The following is a 19,917-nucleotide window of genomic DNA, read 5'->3' on the forward strand; positions in this document are numbered from 1 at the left end:
TTATAATCAGGCATTGAAATGGGCTGCCCAGGGAAGTAGTGGATTCTCTATCCTTGGAAGTTTTTAAGACAAGACTGGATGTGGCACTTAGTGCCATAGTCTAGTAACCATGGTGGTAGTGGATCAAGGGTTCAACTTGATGATCTCAGATGTCCTTTCCAACCTGGCTGATTCTATGATTCTATAAGCCATGTAGCAGGCAGGTCCTGCTTGACTAATCTCTACAGCCTTTGCCTCATCCTCAAGCAGGCCACCGTGCAAGAAAAGGAGATAAGGTGAGCCATCTAACATCTAGATGTGCCACCTGGGGACATGGCTTAGTGGTGAAAATGTCACTATTAGGTTAACGGCTGGACTCGATGATCTGAGAGGTCCTCTTCCAATCCTAAAAATTCTATGAATCCATGATCATTATGATCATTACTCAGATACAAGTTGCAAATGCACACCACTTAGAAATTGATGGGACTATTTCACTTTACTTTGGCTGTATTAAAGTTATGTGCCTAATCTAGTCCCAGATGATCCTTCTACAGTCAGTGAAACTGTACAGTTCCCTGACCAGGCTGAGTATCAAAGTTAGACTGGTGTAAAAGACATGAACCACTACTGAAGATGTCTCTACCTCTTCACTAACTATAGGAGACACCTAGGAAACAAATTAAGGCTCACTAAATAACCCTTGGACAGCTAAAAGTACAACAAATGACTCCCATCCCTTCTGATAGATCTCAACAGCATTTTCCTACAAAAATCACTGCTATAATCAGTGCTAAAATCAGTGCTATAGCACAGAGTTGCTACTGCTCTGTGCTACAGCTCTAGTTCATAGTATATTATTTTTCATCCTTCTGTTAGTTCTTGTAGGTCCTCCAATGACTTTGAAAGCTTCTCTGAGTTATCTGTACCACCTAGACTCAAGGAGCTGTGACTCACACACCAAGAATCCAGCAGTTTTATCAGCTTCACAATTCCTCTCAGGTATGAACGCTCCTATAGTGCTTAGGGTATTGACCATCTTAGGGTTTTACTCAGCAATAAAGCTACATTTTCTGCATTATTCCTGTTGTCTCAGTGTGCATGCTGAAGTCTCAGGTTCTCTATTATGCATTATTAGCTTTGTCATCTTCTCTAAGGACATGGAAAATATTATTTTCAGTAGATTCACATCTTCTCAATTTTTCATTATTTGTTCCAATGCCCAAGTTACTTCTCATGTTACAGAACATGCTTCTGTCTGGGTATATGTGTTGCAGTAAGTACTGAGAACAGAACTTAATAGCCATTCTGTTTTGAACAATCCTGTGGCTTTCTTGTTAGAGAAAAATTTCCTAGGCTTTCTCCTCTCTGGCAGACTATACTACACCATGATATCTCTAATCTTTAAAAAATGGTATTTTGTTTCTTTGTCAACAGAGGAGTATATTCTTTAAGACCAAGATTAGCACTAAGAACCTGTTTTCTCCAGTCCACCCCAACAGTCAACAGAGAAACAGACTTTGTTCAAAGGACAGCAAGAGAAGTTAAGTTGGTTCCTCTGAATCATTCTTTGGAAAAGCCTACAGATTTCCTCTGCTTGGAGTCTAGGAAGACTTAACCTCACTAGGCTAAAATGTTTTTGTCAATATACTCTGAAGCATTTTGGAAGTTCCTGAAGTTTTCCTTTCCTTCAAAATGTTATCCAGTTGATTTCAAAGAAAGATAACCTTTACATCTCCTTATGTTGTGCACAGTCACCTGTCAAATAACCCTGCAGGGGTTACCTGCTCAGGTAACCTTCTGATGTAGATAATGTTACATCCTCCTTACACCATTCAGTCTGAAGAAAACCTCAAGCCTTTGCAGTTTTGATTGCCTGATACTTTAGGAGCTGGGAGAGGAAATGAGATTGTTCCTGTACCATATGTTAGTCAATGTCCTTAATGTTCAGCAGGGAAAGGACGTGAACAACCTTGGTCTGGAATCCTCAGCCTAACCGAGAGTCCAGCATCGATTACCCTTTGCTTTTTTATTTAAAGATTGTTTAACTTTTATTATACACAATTATAATAATATTAAAAATAACCTGATTGTATTCTTGTCTACAAATGGAATTGGTGTTGACTGCATATTTTTTTGGGCTTAACAAACATAAGGCTAAAACCTTGGGATTTTTGTCATCTTTTCAAAGCTAAGAAATAATAAAGTTTACCAATTTTAATGTTTAATCTGAATGTTCCTTCAGATTCCATTATATAGCTAGGTTAAAAATAATTTTAATTTTATTTCTTCTAAAAACTTAACAGCCCCACATCTTTATGTGAGCAAAGTATATTTTAATATTTCTGTTGCATGTAGAGTTTAGGGAAAGTGAAAATACTGCTGACCTAAGCATTGAAAAAACCACAAAGTTTGAGAACTGTAATATTTAACAGTTCAATCTTTACCTCTGTAAGGATGGAGTGACCATTGATTGACATACTCATTTCAGGAGCAGATTACACATCGGCCTGAGAATAAGATGTCAGCTGGTGCCCTCATGTGGATAATTGTGCCATTATATATAATAGAAAATGGAACTTTTACTCAAAATAAAGCCAGAGAAACTTTAGCATATCAGATTTGCACACAGAATTTGGACAGCTTATTTAAGAGTCTTTCCTTATTCACCTGTGGTGTAGGCAACACCATATTACTTAGGTGTAAGCAGAATTTTCTACTTGGATACCAGGTTATAGCATAGTTCTTAATGTAAATTTGAAGTACAAAACTCAACTCACTCTTATCTGCATAACCACAATCTCTCTACTCCCAAAAACCCCTATGGATTCACATCAAACAGTAAAAGTTATCAAGTGACTTTCAGAACTAATCACTCAACTTTTTTCCAGGATTTGGAAAAATTTCAACAGAACATAATCTTTCTTGACAAAATGCCTTTCTTATTTACAAAGAAAGTATTCCAGTTGTCAACCAGCACAGAGAAGAGTTGAATATGCGCAGGGCATACAGGCTGGTGGAAATAGCTCATTTTTGACCAGCTTCAGTGGAAGACATTATTAATCAAGATCTAGCCATGCTGTTATGGAAGTGTGGAAAACAGGTGAGTGAAAAGCCTACAATACTTTCAATAGGAATACTAATTCAGTTTTATATACCAACTGCATGATGATGAACATCTGCAGACTGTCAGCAGGGATTCTATGTAGATAGCAAGCAGGCAGGTATGAGAACACAGTACGATGCAAGCTGCAGCAAGCCCCCTGCCCCAGTCAGTGCAGGTACACTTCCGCTATCTCTTGTGCCATTGTCCCTTGGGAATGCGTATAAACGTATGCATTGCTGACTATTTCTTAAAAAATGTTAAACTCTAAGTGTAGAATTAATCAGATTGCACAGCATTCTACAGAATCAGCTATATAATATATGCATCTTAAGTGTAAGGAGAAGAATGAAGGCAAACCCTCTAGAATACTTTAACAGATATCAAAAGAATAACCACGTCATATAACCAGAATCTAAACCTAAAATAAACCACCATTTGCATAATATCCTCTCATAATTGTGCTGTTTGTGTCCCTAGGGGCAGGTATGAAATAGTAATTGGAAATAAGTAAAAGCTTCAGTAAAACTTCCATTTTCAAGCTGAGTAATGCAGCTATAATGATTGTAAAGAACTGCAAGGCAACGTCGCTGCAATGTGTAATCTGATATGACAAGTTCTGAACTGGTGGGTAGAGGTCGACTTCATTTTCATCAGCCACCCAGAGATCTGAGTAATTCTTCAGGAATTCCATTGGCTTCAGCAAATTGATATTGTGAAATGCTTCTTACTCTGTGCAGTGTTTCAAATTCTTACAGAGTATGATAATTAGAGTGCCAACAATTTAATCTGGGAATATAAACACTGTATTATTTAACTGTGAGCATTTCATGTTTCCCTGTTCTAGGTGCCTTACAAAAGAAGACAGAAAAGCATACAAGATAATTGAAGTACTACAAATGACAGACATTTTATCTTTCTAAACATAATACCAGATACCCGACTTGCAGATTTGATAGCATTCATAATTCCTTGCTCTTACAATCACTTGGTTACACAAATTCAGGACCTTTGCAGAAAGTAATGCGTTTTAGAAAATACAATCCTTTTTCCATGACAGATAACACATTCAATATTTTAAATATTTAGATAATCCAGATCAAACATTAGCCAGGCAGTTTAGCACAAGGCACTTTAAAATATGAGGTTCTGTAGGTTAAAACTTTCACTTTCCCTTGGCATCAAAGTTTGCAGATAGTTTTTACCTTAGCATCAACACTGAATGCCCTACTGCCCTTTTCACATCATTCTTCAGAGCATGTGTTATAATACTTAATAATCATCCAAAACTCCATCACTAGCTTTTTTTGAATGATGCTGTTGTGTATGCTAGTTTAATACAACTTCTAGCTATCCTTTTGGGCAAAGGACAGCATGAAAATGAAAGAGATCATCTCTTTAAGAATACTTTAGTTGCCAACAGAAAAGAAAAATATTTTATAGAAGCCCTGAAAATTTATGGATTTTTTAAAATCTCATTTAAGAAGTTACATATTTCACTTAATGCTGTTGCTCAATGGAAATAAAAAGAAATTCTTGTAGAAAAGACTTGCCCATAAATGAGACAGTTGAACAGAAAGAGTTGTGTGTCTATGAGTTATAGTTCCGGACTGCTTATACTCTGCCTTAAAGCTGTGTATTCTTTCTCTGTGCTTGTGCAATGCAATTATATTAGAAGGTCCTCTTAAAACTGGGTGATCTATTGGTTTAGGGAGCTAAAGATTAATTCCAGATGTAGTCATGCTCTTCTAGCCCTTCAAAAAGTAACTACTGCACCATCTGTTTTGTAATAGACAATTTCAAAGCGTGCCAAGGGGAATGTTAAATACATTGGTCAGATGGCCACATATACCTCACACACAGGAATCCTAGAGGTCATAGTACCTCAGACAGATTCATATTTTCATGTTTTTATCTCCATTGTTCCACTATGGAAACTCAAGGAACAGCTCTCCTTCCTCCCAAAACAGAAAGGAGATATTTTCCAGATTATTACCAGTGTTGACATGTATGAGGCCAAATTCAGACCTGAATTCAGTGGAATAACTGAAATTAATGGTAACCTATTTCATATACCTGCCTGACTCTTAGATCCTTGTAAATTATTCCAAACAGTTCTGGGTTTTGGGGTTTGTTTGGGGTTTTTTGTTTGTTTGTTTTGTGGTGTGCATTTGTTTGTTTGGTTTTTTTGTTTGTTTTCCAAGTAAGGTCAGTAGCAGGAGGTTCCTTCTAAACTGACTTCAGACTTGGCTGGTTGCCCAATATAAATGAAGGGTGCAACAGGTAATGAAGGCTTATTTCAGGTCATGAATGATAATTTTTATTTTTCCTGGGTATTGCAGGAAGCTTGAAATAAAGAAATTGTCTCCATTTTTCTAAACCCAGTGTTATGTATCAACATCTACATCTCATGTGTATAAAAAGAAGCGCTCGGGTCTAGCATCAACATGACCTAAATTCTTTACATCAGCAAAACTGGAGCAAAATACATTCTCTGAATGTTTCCCAAGTATAAATCTGAACTTCAGAGCAGTAACTCATGATTTATACCAAACAGTCCTGAGAAAAGGTCTAAAATGAAAACAAAAGGAAACAGAAAATCTGCTAGAAATTAGACAATCACAATCTTGTGCAGTCCTGGAGAGATATTTTTTTCCTGAAGTGACATTAGGTAAATCATTGGCAAAAAGAATTAAAGATTAACAACATGCCTTCAGTTCACTCCTCTTTGGTTTTTCCAGCACATCCAGTCATATTTTATACCAATTCTTGTACTAAGTTATTACAAAAGTATCTTAGGACTAGCAGACTACTGTACCCCCTTCAGTTTTGCTGAGTTTGCTGTGGTTCTCTCCATTCAACATCACAGGAAGAATCAGTGCCTTAGACTATAAGCTCAGTGTCTGGGTATACTACAACTACGTCTCAAAGTTCAAAGTAAGAAAGTAACTAAGAAAGAAATTAATAGGAATAACGGCTCCTTACCATTCTCAGTATTACTTGAACTGAATTTTCTTAAGCAACTGGCAGTTTAGGTAGTGTAAGGGAATTCCACACATACAGTAAGATTTGCACTTTTTCAGTATTAAACATTATTATAACAAGGAAAAGTTGGGAAGTGGAGCAGGACACTGTTCTGGACAACTTCACCACAGCTTTGGAAATTTAAGACATCCAAGAGAAATACATTTTGAGAGGCTAATAAACATACTGGTGTGGAAGGATACATACACACCTTACAGCTACAGCAAAGGTACCATTGTTTAGGACAAGATTTAATTCAAAATAATAGACTTAATAATAATAATAATAACAATAACAATAATAATAATAATAATAATAATAATAATAATAATAATAATAATAATAATAATAATAATAATATTTCATGCAAATCAAGAAGTGTAGTTGGCCCACCTCTTGCTGAGCTGATGTTCCTGGACGGTAAGACCTCCAGCACAGAGGTATTTAGGGAGAACTTTGTTTTAGAAATTTTTTGTTACACCTCAGCTTAATTCCTTTTATAAAGAACTTTTAAATACTTCTTGTTTTTAAACATAGTTAATAGATTATAAGAGTCACAAACCCTACTCTATTGCTGTACTTTCTAGGCACAAATTCTGCCTTTAACTAAGTCATACAACACACGGTTGAAGTCTTATCCACCTTTTGAAAAATACTCAAGAATGGGCTTAGTTGAGACATTTGGTGGAGCTCAAAGAGAGAAAATTCAGAAATTCACTCTTATCTCCTTATTCCATAGTTGTCCTAACTCTAAACTCAACCCTAAATGTACAGATAAATACTTCAAAGCTCACTGTTTTCTGGGCTGACAGGTTAATTTTCTGCAGCTGAGCCCAGTACTCCCCCACTTCACTCTAAGGACACCTGTGGTATATCTTTTGCATGGGAAAAATGTGCCAGCCACTTGCTAGCTACTGGTTGGGTCATACATACCATGTCAGAGTGATCTATTTCATTTAAGATGTATAGATTCAAAATTACACAGCCCAGAGAAAAAAGAAAGCAATTATTTTATTCACTTGACAGAAGCTGTCTTCAGGAGAGTTCAATTTGTAACAGTAGTTAATCATTCATAAAAGAATACAGTTTTAAAAAGTAACTTGTTTCACACAGAAGAGGATTAAGACACAATGTATGAACTTGTGCAATACACATGCTCCGCAGAAACAATTGTATTTCTACCGCACATTTTTTGGAAAACCTTATCACTTTAACTTGCACTGTGTTAGTAAACTCAGAGGCAAGAATTACTACACAGAAAGATCTGCTTCCTTTCTCAGCCACCTTTTGTAGTTATATGAGGATTTTTTTTTTTTTTTTGGCATTGTTGCATCCAGCAAGGATGGATGCTCATGTACAGAGAAGGACAATGAAGGGGGTGAAGGGACAGGAGCACAAGTCATATCGAGAGCAGCTGAGGGAGCTGGGGGTATTTCACCTGGTGAAAAGGAGGCTCAGGGGTGATCTTATTGCTCTCTACAACTGCCTGAAAGGAGGTTGTAGCTAGGTGGGGATTAGTCTGTTCTCCCAAGTAGCAAGTGACAGGACAAGAGGAAATGGCCCCAAGTTGTGCCAGGGGAGGTTTAGATTAGATATAAAGAAAAATTTCTTCACTGAAGAGTGGTTAGGCATTGGAACAGTCTGCTCGGTGAAGTGATAGAACCCTGCAAGGGTTCAAAAAATGTGTGAATGTGGCATCCAGGGATATGGACCAGAGGTGAACACAGTGGTGATGAGTTAACTGTTGGCCTCTTATGTAATCTCAGAGGCCTTTTCAAAACTTAACTATTCAATGATTCCATGACTACCTGCCCAAATAACATTTACCAACCACAAATGCTGTGTCACTGATAATGACTTCAGAATTCCCTCTGACTGGATGAGCACCTCCATTAGCGTTGTGAGGTTAGAGGTGTCACCAGACAAACACTAGAGAAACAACCCTGGCCACCAACTGGAGTGATTCGGGACACAGCTGTGCCCCGTAAAACAACTTCTTTGTGTCTCTCGGCAGCATGCCACTGTCCCTCCCTGATGAGAGCCAACATTCTGTCCTTCCACAGAATCACCGAATATTCGGAGATGAAAGGGACCCACAAGGATCCTGGAGTCCTACTCTTCAGCTAATGGCCTCTGCGGGGATGGAACCCGTGACCTTGGTGTTATCAGCATCACGCTGTCAACAGAGGCGCAGTTGTCCCCCGGGACGCCCAGGGAATCGCCTCGCTGGAACAGGCCTTAACCCTGAAATCCCGTACCAGCACTATGACGGATCCGTGCCTTTCACACGCGATATACACGTGCCATGTGCGTTTAGTGGGTGTTTAACACGGGCAAGGCCGTGGACGCGCAATGTTTGCAATCAGTCGGAACCCCGATGCGCGCAGAGGTTCCGAGTCCATCCGAAAATCCGGCTCGTAAAGTCCCGTCCCCAAAACAGCAAGCTGAGTCTGGGGGCAGAGCCGAGACTTCCCGCTACCCACCGTCTCCCACCTCCGGCAGCCTCCCGCGCGGGGCAGGGCCCGGCCCCAGGGCCGAGCTGAGAGGAGCCGGGCCGCGCTCAGCGCAGCTGGGCCTCGGCGCTCCCGGGCAGGCCGCAGGGGGCGGGCCGGGCCTAGCGCAGGCGCCGCCGGGGGCTCGCTGCGCAGGGCTGCTGGGCCCGGGACGGCGGCTCCATGCGCTGCCAGGTAGGTGCAGCCTGCTGGAGCCCCGGGGAGCGGCGGCCCGGCCGAAGCCGGGAAGGATGGCGGGGCTCCCGCGGCCCCTCGGCAGCGGCGCCGGACGGGTGAGGCCTGGGCGGGGGAGCGGGGCGCGGGTCTGCGGTCACTCACCGCCCCCTCCGCCTTCCCGCACCCCCGTCTGTCCCTACTCTCCGGACGGCCGGGACAGGAGGTCGGCACCGAGAAGAGCCTGGGAAAGCTTTTCCCGGGGCTCTGGTTCCGGCCGCGTGTTGGTGGCTTTTGTGGGGGCGGCCCCGCGCTCTGAGCGCTCTCTGTTCCCCGAGTAGGTCTCGGTGCTGTATTTCGCCCGGAGCGCGGAGCTGGCGGGGCTGCGCAGCGAGATCCTCTCGGTGCCACAGCAGATCACCTCTCTGCAGCTCTGGGAGGAGATCGTCAAGGCCCACCCCAGGTACCCAGCAAGTTACCAATGAGGTGCACAGAACCCGTGGTTGGATTTTTCCCCATGTTTTTTCCTTTTTTTTTGGTAAATACAAATTCGGCATTTAGAGTCTAGTTAAAATGTGTAGCAGTACTTTGACAGTGCAAAACTAGTGACCTGCACCAAGCTTTTTGTGTTTTGCACAGTCAGAAAGGCTGTAGCTTTATGTATACACAAAGAAAGCCCAGGTCTCAATAACAGATGTACCCAGAAGCTGAGTCTGAGTGGTATATGTGGCCCATTGTCCAGGAGAGCTGTGTTGCGGCAACCTGAAAACTGAACTATGTTTATTAACCTGTGGAGAAGGTGAGATGTCTCAAGGATAAAGCACAACCAGGACAATAAATAAGAAATAAATGGTAGTGTGCAGGTGTTTTCAGTCTCTTAGGTTCAGCATTAGGAAGAAATTATTCACAAAAGGGGTGATTAGATACTGAAGTAGGATAGGTGGTGGAGTCACCATCCCTGAAGGTGTTTAAGGGAAGAGTGGACATGGTGCTCAGTTCCGTGGTGTAATTGACATGGTGGTGTTCGGTCAAAGGTTGGACTTGATCTCAGAGGTCTTTTCCAACTCAACTGATTCTGTAATTATCTTTAGCTGTACAGTTAGCCATTGGTCTGATCTTATGGCACACTCTGGAAGACAGATCAGGAAGGAAACAGAAGCCTGCACAGGCTTCTAAGCCACTCAACCCTGCCTGACACAGAAAGTAGATTCAGACACTTTCAACCTCCTCTGTTTTGAAAGATACCACTGTAGGTTGCATTTCACAGGGAATCTGGTCCTGAGAGAGTTTTATGTTTGTGCTGTAAGGGCTTCTGCAACACTGGTGCTCCTTGGGGGTGTCAGCAGGAATGTCACCTTGTGTTAGGGCTGAGGAAAGGTGCTTAGTTCTGACAAGAATGAGTCTGATAGACTAAGTTGCAACACCATTTTGGAAATGTAAACTGAAAGGGGTAAAAAAAAAGTAAGGTTTAACAGGTTGAGGTCCTCAGGATTTAGTGCTGAATGCAGTGGAATTTCTGTAACCCTGGAATTAGGTGTCAAGGCACAACCCTTCTTTAGTTGATTACTCTAAAAGGCTGTGAGAATAATGAACTATTTAACAATGGTATCTGTTTCCAGGTGAGAAGCTCTAACAAAATGCTAGGCTCTAACATAGAGCCTTCTCCTCTCAGAAAACTGAGACTAAATGTGTTTTAGTGGAGGAGGCAGTAAGGCATGTGTTTATTTTACTTTGCAGCCTGTTCCTCTGTGTCATAGGTATCAGCAGCACCGTTGGTTGGTTTGTCATATTTTGTCAACTTTGTCCTTTTATGAATCATGACTTGGGGCAGTACATCTTGCATTTGCAGTTACTTCACAGTGGCTTTCTTGAAAAACGCTTCTGTTCCTTGCTTTTATGGAAAAACTCAGTATAATTTTAGGGCACTGACCACAGACTTCTATTCACATTGCTAATGGATATTCAAACTGCAGCTTTAGCATACTTGACAGTGCTCTTCTGTTCCACCCAATTTCCCCAATGAATTTGCTTACAAGTGACATTAATTAGAGCCCATCCTTCTAATGGGCACTTCAGTTTCATGGGTATGCCCACTTCTTCAGTGACTTGCTTTACTTTCATGCAGTCACTTCCTTCAGTTTGCCTATGAGTCAGAGCTACTGTGTTTTGCTTAGTCTGTGCCTTGCCTACTTTGGTCTATCTGGCTGGTAGGAAATAAAATGATTTTTACTTGGACTCACACCATATAACATAAAATGTTGGCATTCTTTTTCCTGGTTTCCATTCTTACTGCCATTGCCTTCATGCTTGCTGTGTAATTGCAGTCATTAAAGTCATGAAAGTGAACTCCCTGCCTCATGATATCCAGAGCTGTGTACTCTCACATCAACATCTCAAAGATGTGAAATAAAAAAAATATTTAGAAGGTCTGCTAAAAGACACTTCACATCTGCCCTCTTATTTCTGTGGCCACTCCTTACCAATAGCAGATTTCAGACCTGTAAGTGCAAAAGACCCAAAGCCTCATGAACCCTAGCACACACAACAAGAGCAGCTCTTTGACCACTGAGTCTTCATGAGATCTCATGAACATCCCCGAATGCTTCTTGGTGTGTAAGAAAATTACTCAAGTCCTTCCAGACTGTAACAGGGCAGTATTTACTTCTAATCCCAGACTGGATGGTTGCTACCTCTTGAGTTACTTTATTACAAGCTGCTGCAGTGGGTTTGATATACATTGGTTCATTCTGATACAGGCCTCTGACAAATCCAATTCCTGACTTTTGAAAATTATACTGCGTTTGTTTCTCCTTAGCCTCTACAAGAAAACCGAAGAATAGGAGGTGGGTGTTTGTTGTATTTTTGACAGTGTCTTGGAAGCAAAGTTGTGTAAGTCTCAGTGGTTTTTACCTCAATTGCCCTAGACTGTGCACCAGTTTGTTGTTTAATGAAATCTCATGGATAAATGCAAACACTCTTATTTAGAAACCTATTTGTGCTCCTGCCAATCCCCCTCAGGCTTGCTGTCATCCGGGATCAAGTCGTTTTTGCTGTTCGGCAGGAGTACGTGCTTCTTGGAGATCAGCTCCTGGTCCTGCAGCCTGGAGACGAGGTTGCTATCATCCCACCAATTAGTGGAGGCTGAACCTGCCCAGATTCTGTTGAGTAGGTATCTTGCTTAGTTTCTATGCTACAGAGCATAATCCTGTGCTAAAATAATCTCCTGAATTCTGTATCATGTTCCAATAATTTTTTTTTTGTTTAGGTCCAGACATGTGATTGCCATTCTCTTCCTCCACCCCAGTACTATTTTGAGAGAGCCTAATGTGTGTTTCCATCTAGAAAGTACAGTTGTGCTGACCAGAAACTATAAGCCAGTGCACCAGTAAATGATTAACACGTATTCAGTAAATGGAAGACAATTCCCAGAGAGGTCAGGGATTGTTTTGAATTTGGGTTTTAGGTCTTGGTATTCCTTGCTGCTTGTTTCTGGCTTGCCTAGATAAGATAATAATGAACAATCTTCTGCCACTTTTTTAACAGAAAAGATAAAACAGAAAAATAATTGACTGCTGCTTAAAATTTTTGCTTGTTTATTTTTTTGCTGTTAAAGGAACAGGTGTGCTTAGAATAGCTTAATTTCTTTGCCTGGTTTCAAATGTCATTCATATTTACTGCAGCTTGTTCCATTGCTGTTGGTCAAAATACTTCTCATTCTTCTCATTCTTAGGTGATCTGATGATTGGTTTCTACTCAGAAAAGTTAAAAGCGTCTCCATTGTGACTGAAACAGATAGATACTGTGTGGTCCTGAATGTCCTGGAGAGCATATTCAACTTTAGGATTGGAAATCTAATCCGTGTTTATCAGAAATCTGTTTTAAACTGTTTGATTTCAGAATAAGAAAAGTAGGAGGGGCTGACAATATGACTGCAGATTTATCAGCATTACACAGTGGTCCATGCTGGTTGATTGTATTATTAAACCATGGCCTCAGACTAATTATAGTTTTGTCCCAGATTTTGGGACAGAAAGACTTTGCTGTCAGAAAAGAACACATATACATTAAAAACCAGCTCACTGCTCGATATTTGCAGTTAATATTCTCTCTGTGAAACTGATGAGAAGTGAATTTGATGTGTAAACTGGTCTCTCAGGGGAATAGATGGTGCATGTTTTTTGCATAAATTAGATAAAAAGCAGTTGGCTGATGCTAGTATCTTCAGAAACAACAACAGAATCTGTTTGGTTTCAACTTTTCTAGTGAGATATGGATGAAAGTGAAGATGTGCCAAAAGATTTTATCAAGCTCAAGTCTGCAAAGCTCTCTGTAGATGAAGTGTCAGAACTGGTCGTTTCACCATACTGTGGGGCAGTGTCTCTGTTCATTGGTAAGTTTAATATTTATGAGCTGGATCTATGGGTGTGTTAATGGTCTAATAAATGGAATGTAGTTTGTCCACATCCTAGACTTGGGCTTCTCAAATAAATCAGTTCCTGGTCTGAACCCAGGATGTTTAGAAAATATGTTCTGAATTATTAGAGCAAGACTATGGCAGCTATTAAACAGCTGCACTGGGATTGTGGTGAGAAGCTTTCATGTTGGTATGGCTATCATAGGACTGAATGGAGCAACAGCTTGAGTACAGAACCGCTTGGGAGGTATTCTCTCTATCCTCTTGGACACAGCTTGTTCAAGGTGTGAACAAGCATAGAATATTGTGGCTGTGCAAATCACATGCCCACACCTATATGCGAGGTTCTGCAACTCAGGTCTTAGTTGAAAGAGAAGTACTGTTTTATCCATGAGCTGGTGAAGGTAAGGTGATACTCTCTCCTGTGCTTAATGTGCATGGCACACATCTGAAACACCTTTGTGCTTAAACCTGAGTGCTACTGGGCTTCTAAATACTGAGCATTTAAAAATTGCATGGGCAAGTGCAATAGTAACAGCACCTTAGCAGTTACCACAGAAGACGTTCCAGCCTTGAGCATTATGGACTCTGGGCTTGTATAGTGTGTAAACTAAATTATTCCTTATATAGTAAAGATTTATCTTGTTCAAATAATCTCTTTATGCAGCCATATTTAGGAGAGATTGTTTATATTTGCACAGTGCTGACCTTGACCATATCAAGAGATCCTAGGTTTTACTCAGTATTAATACATTATATATTTTATGTAATAAATACCTAGTATATATTATAAAGATACAATATATATTTATTTACTCAGTGCTTTTGGTTGATAAATCATTTTTATCTAGGTACCACAAGAAACAATTTTGAAGGGAAAAAAGTGATTCACTTAGAATATGAAGCATATACTTCAATGGCAGAGACTGAAATAAAGAAAATCTGCAGAGATGTAAGACAGAAATGGCCTTCAGTCAAGCATATTGCAGTGCACCATAGACTTGGGTATGTATGTCCAGACCCCATCCTTCTGTAAGTGGAATATTAATCCTTGTCTGGTGCATGGCAGTGCTTACATAGTTGCAGGACCTATGGGAGTATTTGGAAACTGTAATGCAGTGTTTATTGGTAGCGTTTGCTGCAGTCTCCATTGAGCCTTGTAGGATCCTTGATGCTGGTTTCATGTTTTGAAAGTGGGGAGAAGGGATTGTAATTTCACTCTGGAGAACAGGAGGCTTTTGGTTTGTTTTGTCTTCATTTCTAAAAGATATGACGTTGTCAGCACTTTCTTTTTATTCTCTCTTCTATGGAGGTGCTTCAGAATATCCTTGTTGTCAGATTTAAGTCAATTTATGCCTTAAAAAAATCTGCAGGCTTAGGCTATGGGGATTGAAGAGGCACAGTAACTGCCAGACAGGCTTGCAGGAGAACCTCCTGGTTTTGAGTCTTGGATAAGCTTTTCTCCTTAGGTTCAAAACATGGAATACTAGGATCTGACATACTCTTGAGCCTTCCCCGTTCATCAGGTTTCTCATTGAAATCAGTAGGATTTGCAGAGTCTGAAGGAGCTTCAGAGGTGATCACAAAGGGTAAGATAGAAGGTCTGAAGGGTAGTTTCCTTAGATTTCCTCTCTAGCCAACAGAGAGAGTGGCTCTCTTGAGGGCAGCTCAAAGCATTTAAGCTGAGATTTCTACCTGTGAACTGTTTGCTGGAGGAGTCTTGCTATAGAGGGAGAACTGGGAGGCAGCTTTTGGGAATACTACCATTGTGAGGAGCAAAACAAAACCTTGTGCTTCTTCTGTTAAGTTTGGAAAACGACACATTGAATAGTAAACTTCAGAATTTAAAATCAGAGTTCACCAAAAATTTTCATTGCAAAATCTGCACAGTGTGAGACACTTAATTTCTTCTTTCACAAATTCTTGTGCAAACTGAGATGATTTCTTAGGTTTCCAGATAAGAACTAACTGTTCTAACTTGTTAATTATTTAGCCAGCTTTCAGTGAGTTTCCTATGTATTGTTGCAAGTTAACAATTTTCCCCTCTTAACTCCATAGGCTCAATTTAAAAAAAGAAAGAATGGAAGAAAAAAGCTTATGTCTGGTGGGTTTATTTGTTCTAAAGTGTGGAATTTTAACATCTGGTACTGATTTTGGTTGTGGTTTTCTTTCTTTTAAAAAGTGTATAATCTTCTGGACGTGGTTTGACACTTGCTCAGTATGAATGAGTCAGGAGAGCATGTGGCCAGAACACTGACATGACATGGCCACAACTTTTGGGTGCTCTTGATGTTAAGTGTTAGCTAAAGCTGCTGTTCTTCCTTCTCCCTAGTGTGGTTCCAATAACTGAAGCAAGTGTAATTATTGCTGTCTCCTCTCCACATAGAGCAGAATCCCTTGAAGCTGTAGAGTACTGCATCAATACCTTAAAAGCGTCTGTACCAATATGGAAAAAGGTATGTTTGGGGTCAAAATTGAATTTAGACCTCTGCTGGTCTTAGACATCTGAGCTATCTAAGAAGCACTACAGGCGGCAGTTGCTCTTGATGGCTTGTCAGTGTCTGGCAGCAGTGAGTTTCCTCTAATGCAGCCAGGCCCATATGTGGCATGTAGAACACTGGAAAGGCTCTCCTGTACCTCTCCCTTCCAGCTCCTTTTCCTTTTGAAGCCAGCCTGGGGTCAAAGTGAAGGAGGCCTGCGTTCTCCTCTTTTGAGTTGCAAAACTCAGTTTTTCACAGGCTTGTGGAAGAACTTTGAATCAGCTATGCAGTTCTTAAGTAAAAGGAGCATTTCTTGTCTTTCTCTTTTTCCCTCATTGCTGTGGCCTTGAGAAAGCGCAAAGCATTAAGCAGTAGCACACAGTGAAGGGATGAACAGAGGTCCCAGAGTTGGTATGGGCACACAACACTGTGTGGAGAAATTAGTCCGAGTCTAGAAAGAGCCTCATTGTATAACCACAGTGTTGCATGTAATGAGCATTACCTCTGCCTTCTCTCCCAGGCAGATCTTGCCATGTGGTCAACAGTGATGTTATCTTGATTTTATGTTGTCTGTCACTTTTCTGACACCTCTTTCAGGAGACAAGTAATCAGGGTCTCAGAGCCCTGAGGTTTTTTTTTTGATATTGACATTCTGTGTTCCACGTAAATACTTTTCTTAAAATGATGGTACAGTAGCTACCACGAGTGCTGTGTACTCTGCAGTTTTACATCACATCTTCTAGATTTCTTTGTTGAATTGACTTCAGTGTAGATGGGCCCTTTTAAATTTAATGGGTATCAGCCTGAGGTTCAGCTAAGTTAGTATATTCTAAGGGTGCTGCCCTCTTTTCTGCGTGCCAGCCAAGTGCTGTGTAGTCCTGTTGTGATCAGTAAATAATAGCGGGATGGCTGTTGAGTTATTTGGCATGGCTTGTGGCTGTATGTAGCAGATTCTCACAATATTGCCCATTCTTTGTTTATATTTGCAGGAGATTTATGAGGACGAATATTCTTGGAAAGAAAACAAGGAATGCTTTTGGGCAAATTCAGAAAAATAACTGTACTCTTTTAAAAATAAAGTCTTACTCTTCCAAATGAGCATATTTACCTTTGAATTGTTTTTACAGAGAATCTATGTGTTTTTAAACAGTTATAATAGATGTTTGAGTAATTTCATTTGGACTGAGTGATATGGATGAGTATTAATTAGGGTTTTAAAGTGTTCTTGACTATCCTTTGAAATCACCTTTTTGTGCATTTTAACATAGAGGCAGTTTTTAAAACAATCTTCCCTGAAATTCCTGGTAGCAAGGTATTTAGACTGCTCTGACATATATACTACTCTACTGTTTTTACGTTGGTAGTCTGTGTCCTCTGTCTGCATTGGAGGTCACTGCAGGACAACTGCATTTTTTTTAATCTTAAAAATGTCCTGACAGGTTTAATTTTATATGACTGTAGAATCAGTTTGCAAGCTTTATTCTATTTTGACATTCTTGTAACATGAAAGCTACTTGAAGTAGATGAAATATTTTGGTACAGATGAAGAAAATACAAACTATGCCCCAGAGTTATTAACTTTTTAATTGTGGTTGTGTTCCAGTAGCTCTGTCTCGCAGAAACATTTTTACTGTGCAGCTGATACTACAAGTCTGTTGCATTAAAAAAACTATGGACAGACCTTGATTCAAAGTTAGGTCTAATACTCTACCAGCAACAAACTTTCATTAACAATAACATGCCAACCTGTAACTACTTAATGATATCTGGACATAATTAATTTTGAAGGCGATTCTTGGCTGTGTAATTGTATGGCTGCAAGAAAAAAAAAAACAACTATTATTACAAATAGATAACTGTAGTATAATTAATTTTAGTAATTGGACTTTATAAGTGTTAGGATTAGAAGTCATTGAGTGGTTTTTCACAGAAAAATTAGTCTATTGAAATTACTGCAATCCATGTATGCATTTATATTATGATTTAATTTTAATTCAGTTTTTCTCTTATTACGGTTTTGAAACCTGTTTAAACCAACTGACATAATATGCCTCTGCTTCCACTGGAAACAATGGTCTGCCTATCTGAGTAAGGTAATTTTATTTATGTTACTGTACTGTGCCATATAGTATTTAGATGCAAATCAAGATCCAGTTGTGTATGGCCTTTTTTACTAATGCTGAGAAGCATTTTTATATAGTCATCATTATCAGTGTAAACAAGAGAGATACAAGGGAAGGGAAATAATGTAAAGTAAAATTATTTGCTCAGTTTGCTCGTGTATCATATAGAGTTATAAATTTGCCAGGTGCAAGGTCATGCTCCTGAGTCAGGGCGATCCCAAGCACAAGTATAGGCTGGGTAGAGAATGCATCAGGATCAACCCTGGGGAGAAAGACTTGGAGGTGTTTCAAAGCAAAAAGCTCAGTATGACCCGGCACTGTGCACTTGCATCCTAGAAAGCTGTCTCCTGGGCTGCATCCAAAGCAGTGTGGTCAGCAGGTCAAAGGAGTTATTCCGCCCCTCTACTCTGCTCTGATGAGATACCACATGGAGTACTGCATACATCTCTGGAACCCCCAACAAAAGAAGGATGTGGACCTGTTGGAATGCATCCAGAGGACAGCCACTAAGTTGATCAGAGGATTGGAGGACCTCTCCTACAAAGACTGGCTGAGAACTGGGGTTGTTCAGCCTGGAGAAGGCTCCAGGGAGACCTTATAGCACCTTCCAGTATCGAAAGGGGACTTAAAAGAAGGTTGGAGTGGGACTTTCCACCAGGCCATGTAGTGATATGCAAGGGGCCCTAAGCTGAAGCGAGGGTAACTTTAGATTAGATATAAGGAAGAAATTCTTTACTGTGAAGCTGGTGAGGCAGAGAAGTTGTGGATGCCCCATGGCTGGAAGTGTTCGAGGCCAGGTCAGATGGGGCTCTGAATAACCTGGTCTAGTGGAAGATGTCTCTGCCAATGGCAGGAGGGTTGGAAATTAATGATCTATAAGGTCCTTTCCAACCCAAACTGTTCTGTGACCATTATAGGAGAGACTACTGAAGCCTCAGCTCTGTAATCCGCTTCATTTTGTCTGCAGTAAAAATCTACAATCAGGGATTTCAATCAGTTTTAATACTTAGTTACTGTATCTAAATTAAGTAAGCCGTAGCGAAACATACAGCTTCAGGCAGAAACGTGGGTAAACTGTGCTTATCAACTTAGTGATGCACGTTCCTTGGTTGAAGTGAGTCCATCCTCTGCAGGACAGCAGCTACTCCTTGCGTGCTTACATATACACACCCTACAAACCATGTGGGCCCTATTATCTAGGCAGAGCTGAGCAAGATTGAGTTTTCCTTTGTTTTAGAGGTTGGAGAGAAGCCCTCTGCTGTTTGAATGTCGCTTTTACTGGCAATTGTACAGAATCCTGAGCACAGATCACTTCCTCTGTCAAATAATTCTTTTTCTCTTTAGAAGAGAAAGAAATATATGACCTTTACCATTTTTAGTGTTCAATTTTCCATGTTCATGTTTGCTGTTACCATGCAACTAATTAGTGTATTAAGTTCAAAAAAAATAAATGTTTAGCTTGTCCTTTAGTGGGTCATTTATGAATGAAGTAAAACCTATGCAGTGCTTGCATACTGGTGCTGTGCTCAGATGGAGAGAAATGGTTAAGTTCTACTAGGGGCATTTCTTGTGTTGCCCTAGTGCCTCTCTAGTGCTGCAATGTCCTGGAAGATTTCTCCAGGGTGACCTTAAGTGCACCTTCCCCATCAGCAATGCAGCTGTGAAGGAGGGTGCAGAAAAGAAGAGAGAGAATAATTGTGTACTTCCCCACAGTGACCAGGAACAATGAATGGAAGAGATGTTGTACTGAGTCACAGCTGAGTGTTACAATGTGTGTATGCTGCCTTGGTAAAAACAATGAAATGTCATTTTGTGTCCCTAGCTGTGCATGAGGCAAGTACTGCTTTGTTCTGGAACAATGATGTATCGATCTTGTGTAACTTTGGGTTCTTCAGCTGGCATCTCAAAGCAAAATGGAAATGCCTCTAGGAGCGATGTTGTGCATAATTAGAGGTAAAATGTATCTTGCTGAAATTTAAGTTGATACTCCAAACTCAGTGTTCTGTCTCCCTCTGTAGGGCTACCCTTTCTGCTAGGGGGGATGATTGTGTTCTAAGGTAGCTGCCTAAGGCTATATCTGGAGCGACCCAGAAGTGTTTCTAAATTTCCAGGCCAGAGGATGAATCCC

At 40.4% G+C, this 19,917-nt stretch overlaps 2 protein-coding genes across 5 annotated transcripts; both read left to right on the top strand.

Moving 5' to 3' along the window:
- Positions 1-8,688: 8,688 nt before the first annotated feature.
- LOC114072561 (molybdopterin synthase sulfur carrier subunit-like) lies at positions 8,689-13,149 on the top strand. 2 transcript variants are annotated; one of them, XM_027910444.1, is made up of 4 exons: positions 8,689-8,793; positions 9,114-9,235; positions 11,791-11,937; positions 13,036-13,149. In XM_027910444.1, exons 1-3 carry the CDS (start codon positions 8,782-8,784, stop codon positions 11,915-11,917), a joined length of 261 nt encoding a protein of 86 aa, XP_027766245.1. In that variant the 5' UTR covers positions 8,689-8,781; the 3' UTR covers positions 11,918-11,937; positions 13,036-13,149. The 2 variants fall into 2 exon arrangements, with proteins under 2 accessions (XP_027766245.1, XP_027766251.1); XM_027910450.1 differs by lacking the exon at positions 13,036-13,149 and adding an exon at positions 12,038-12,153.
- LOC114072533 (molybdopterin synthase catalytic subunit) lies at positions 11,834-16,761 on the top strand. Of its 3 annotated transcripts, none has more exons than XM_027910423.1 (5): positions 11,834-11,937; positions 13,036-13,162; positions 14,038-14,191; positions 15,519-15,642; positions 16,656-16,761. In XM_027910423.1, the coding sequence occupies exons 2-5, from the start codon at positions 13,042-13,044 to the stop codon at positions 16,722-16,724; spliced, it is 468 nt and encodes a 155-aa protein (XP_027766224.1). In that variant the 5' UTR covers positions 11,834-11,937; positions 13,036-13,041; the 3' UTR covers positions 16,725-16,761. The 3 variants fall into 3 exon arrangements, with proteins under 3 accessions (XP_027766224.1, XP_027766228.1, XP_027766235.1); XM_027910427.1 differs by lacking the exon at positions 11,834-11,937 and adding an exon at positions 12,091-12,205; XM_027910434.1 differs by lacking the exon at positions 11,834-11,937 and adding an exon at positions 12,127-12,205 and having other exon boundaries at positions 13,027-13,162.
- The last annotated feature ends 3,156 nt before the right edge of the window (positions 16,762-19,917 follow it).

This window comes from Empidonax traillii, unplaced genomic scaffold (assembly GCF_003031625.1).
Source record: "Empidonax traillii isolate 1590-97213 ecotype Southwest subspecies unplaced genomic scaffold, ASM303162v1 scaffold29:size1973556, whole genome shotgun sequence".
In the NCBI taxonomy this organism is placed as follows: domain Eukaryota; kingdom Metazoa; phylum Chordata; class Aves; order Passeriformes; family Tyrannidae; genus Empidonax; species Empidonax traillii.

Bases quoted from the DNA above. Each gene is read 5' to 3' on its own strand.
- LOC114072561 (XM_027910444.1), top strand. The intron at 9,236-11,790 runs GTACCCAGCAAG...AATCCCCCTCAG, and splicing joins ATCGTCAAGGCCCACCCCAG to GCTTGCTGTCATCCGGGATC.
- LOC114072533 (XM_027910423.1), top strand. From the start codon at position 13,042: ATGGATGAAAGTGAAGATGTGCCAAAAGATTTTATCAAGCTCAAGTCT. The intron at 14,192-15,518 runs GTATGTATGTCC...CCTTCTCCCTAG, and splicing joins GCAGTGCACCATAGACTTGG to TGTGGTTCCAATAACTGAAG. The intron at 15,643-16,655 runs GTATGTTTGGGG...TTATATTTGCAG, and splicing joins CTGTACCAATATGGAAAAAG to GAGATTTATGAGGACGAATA.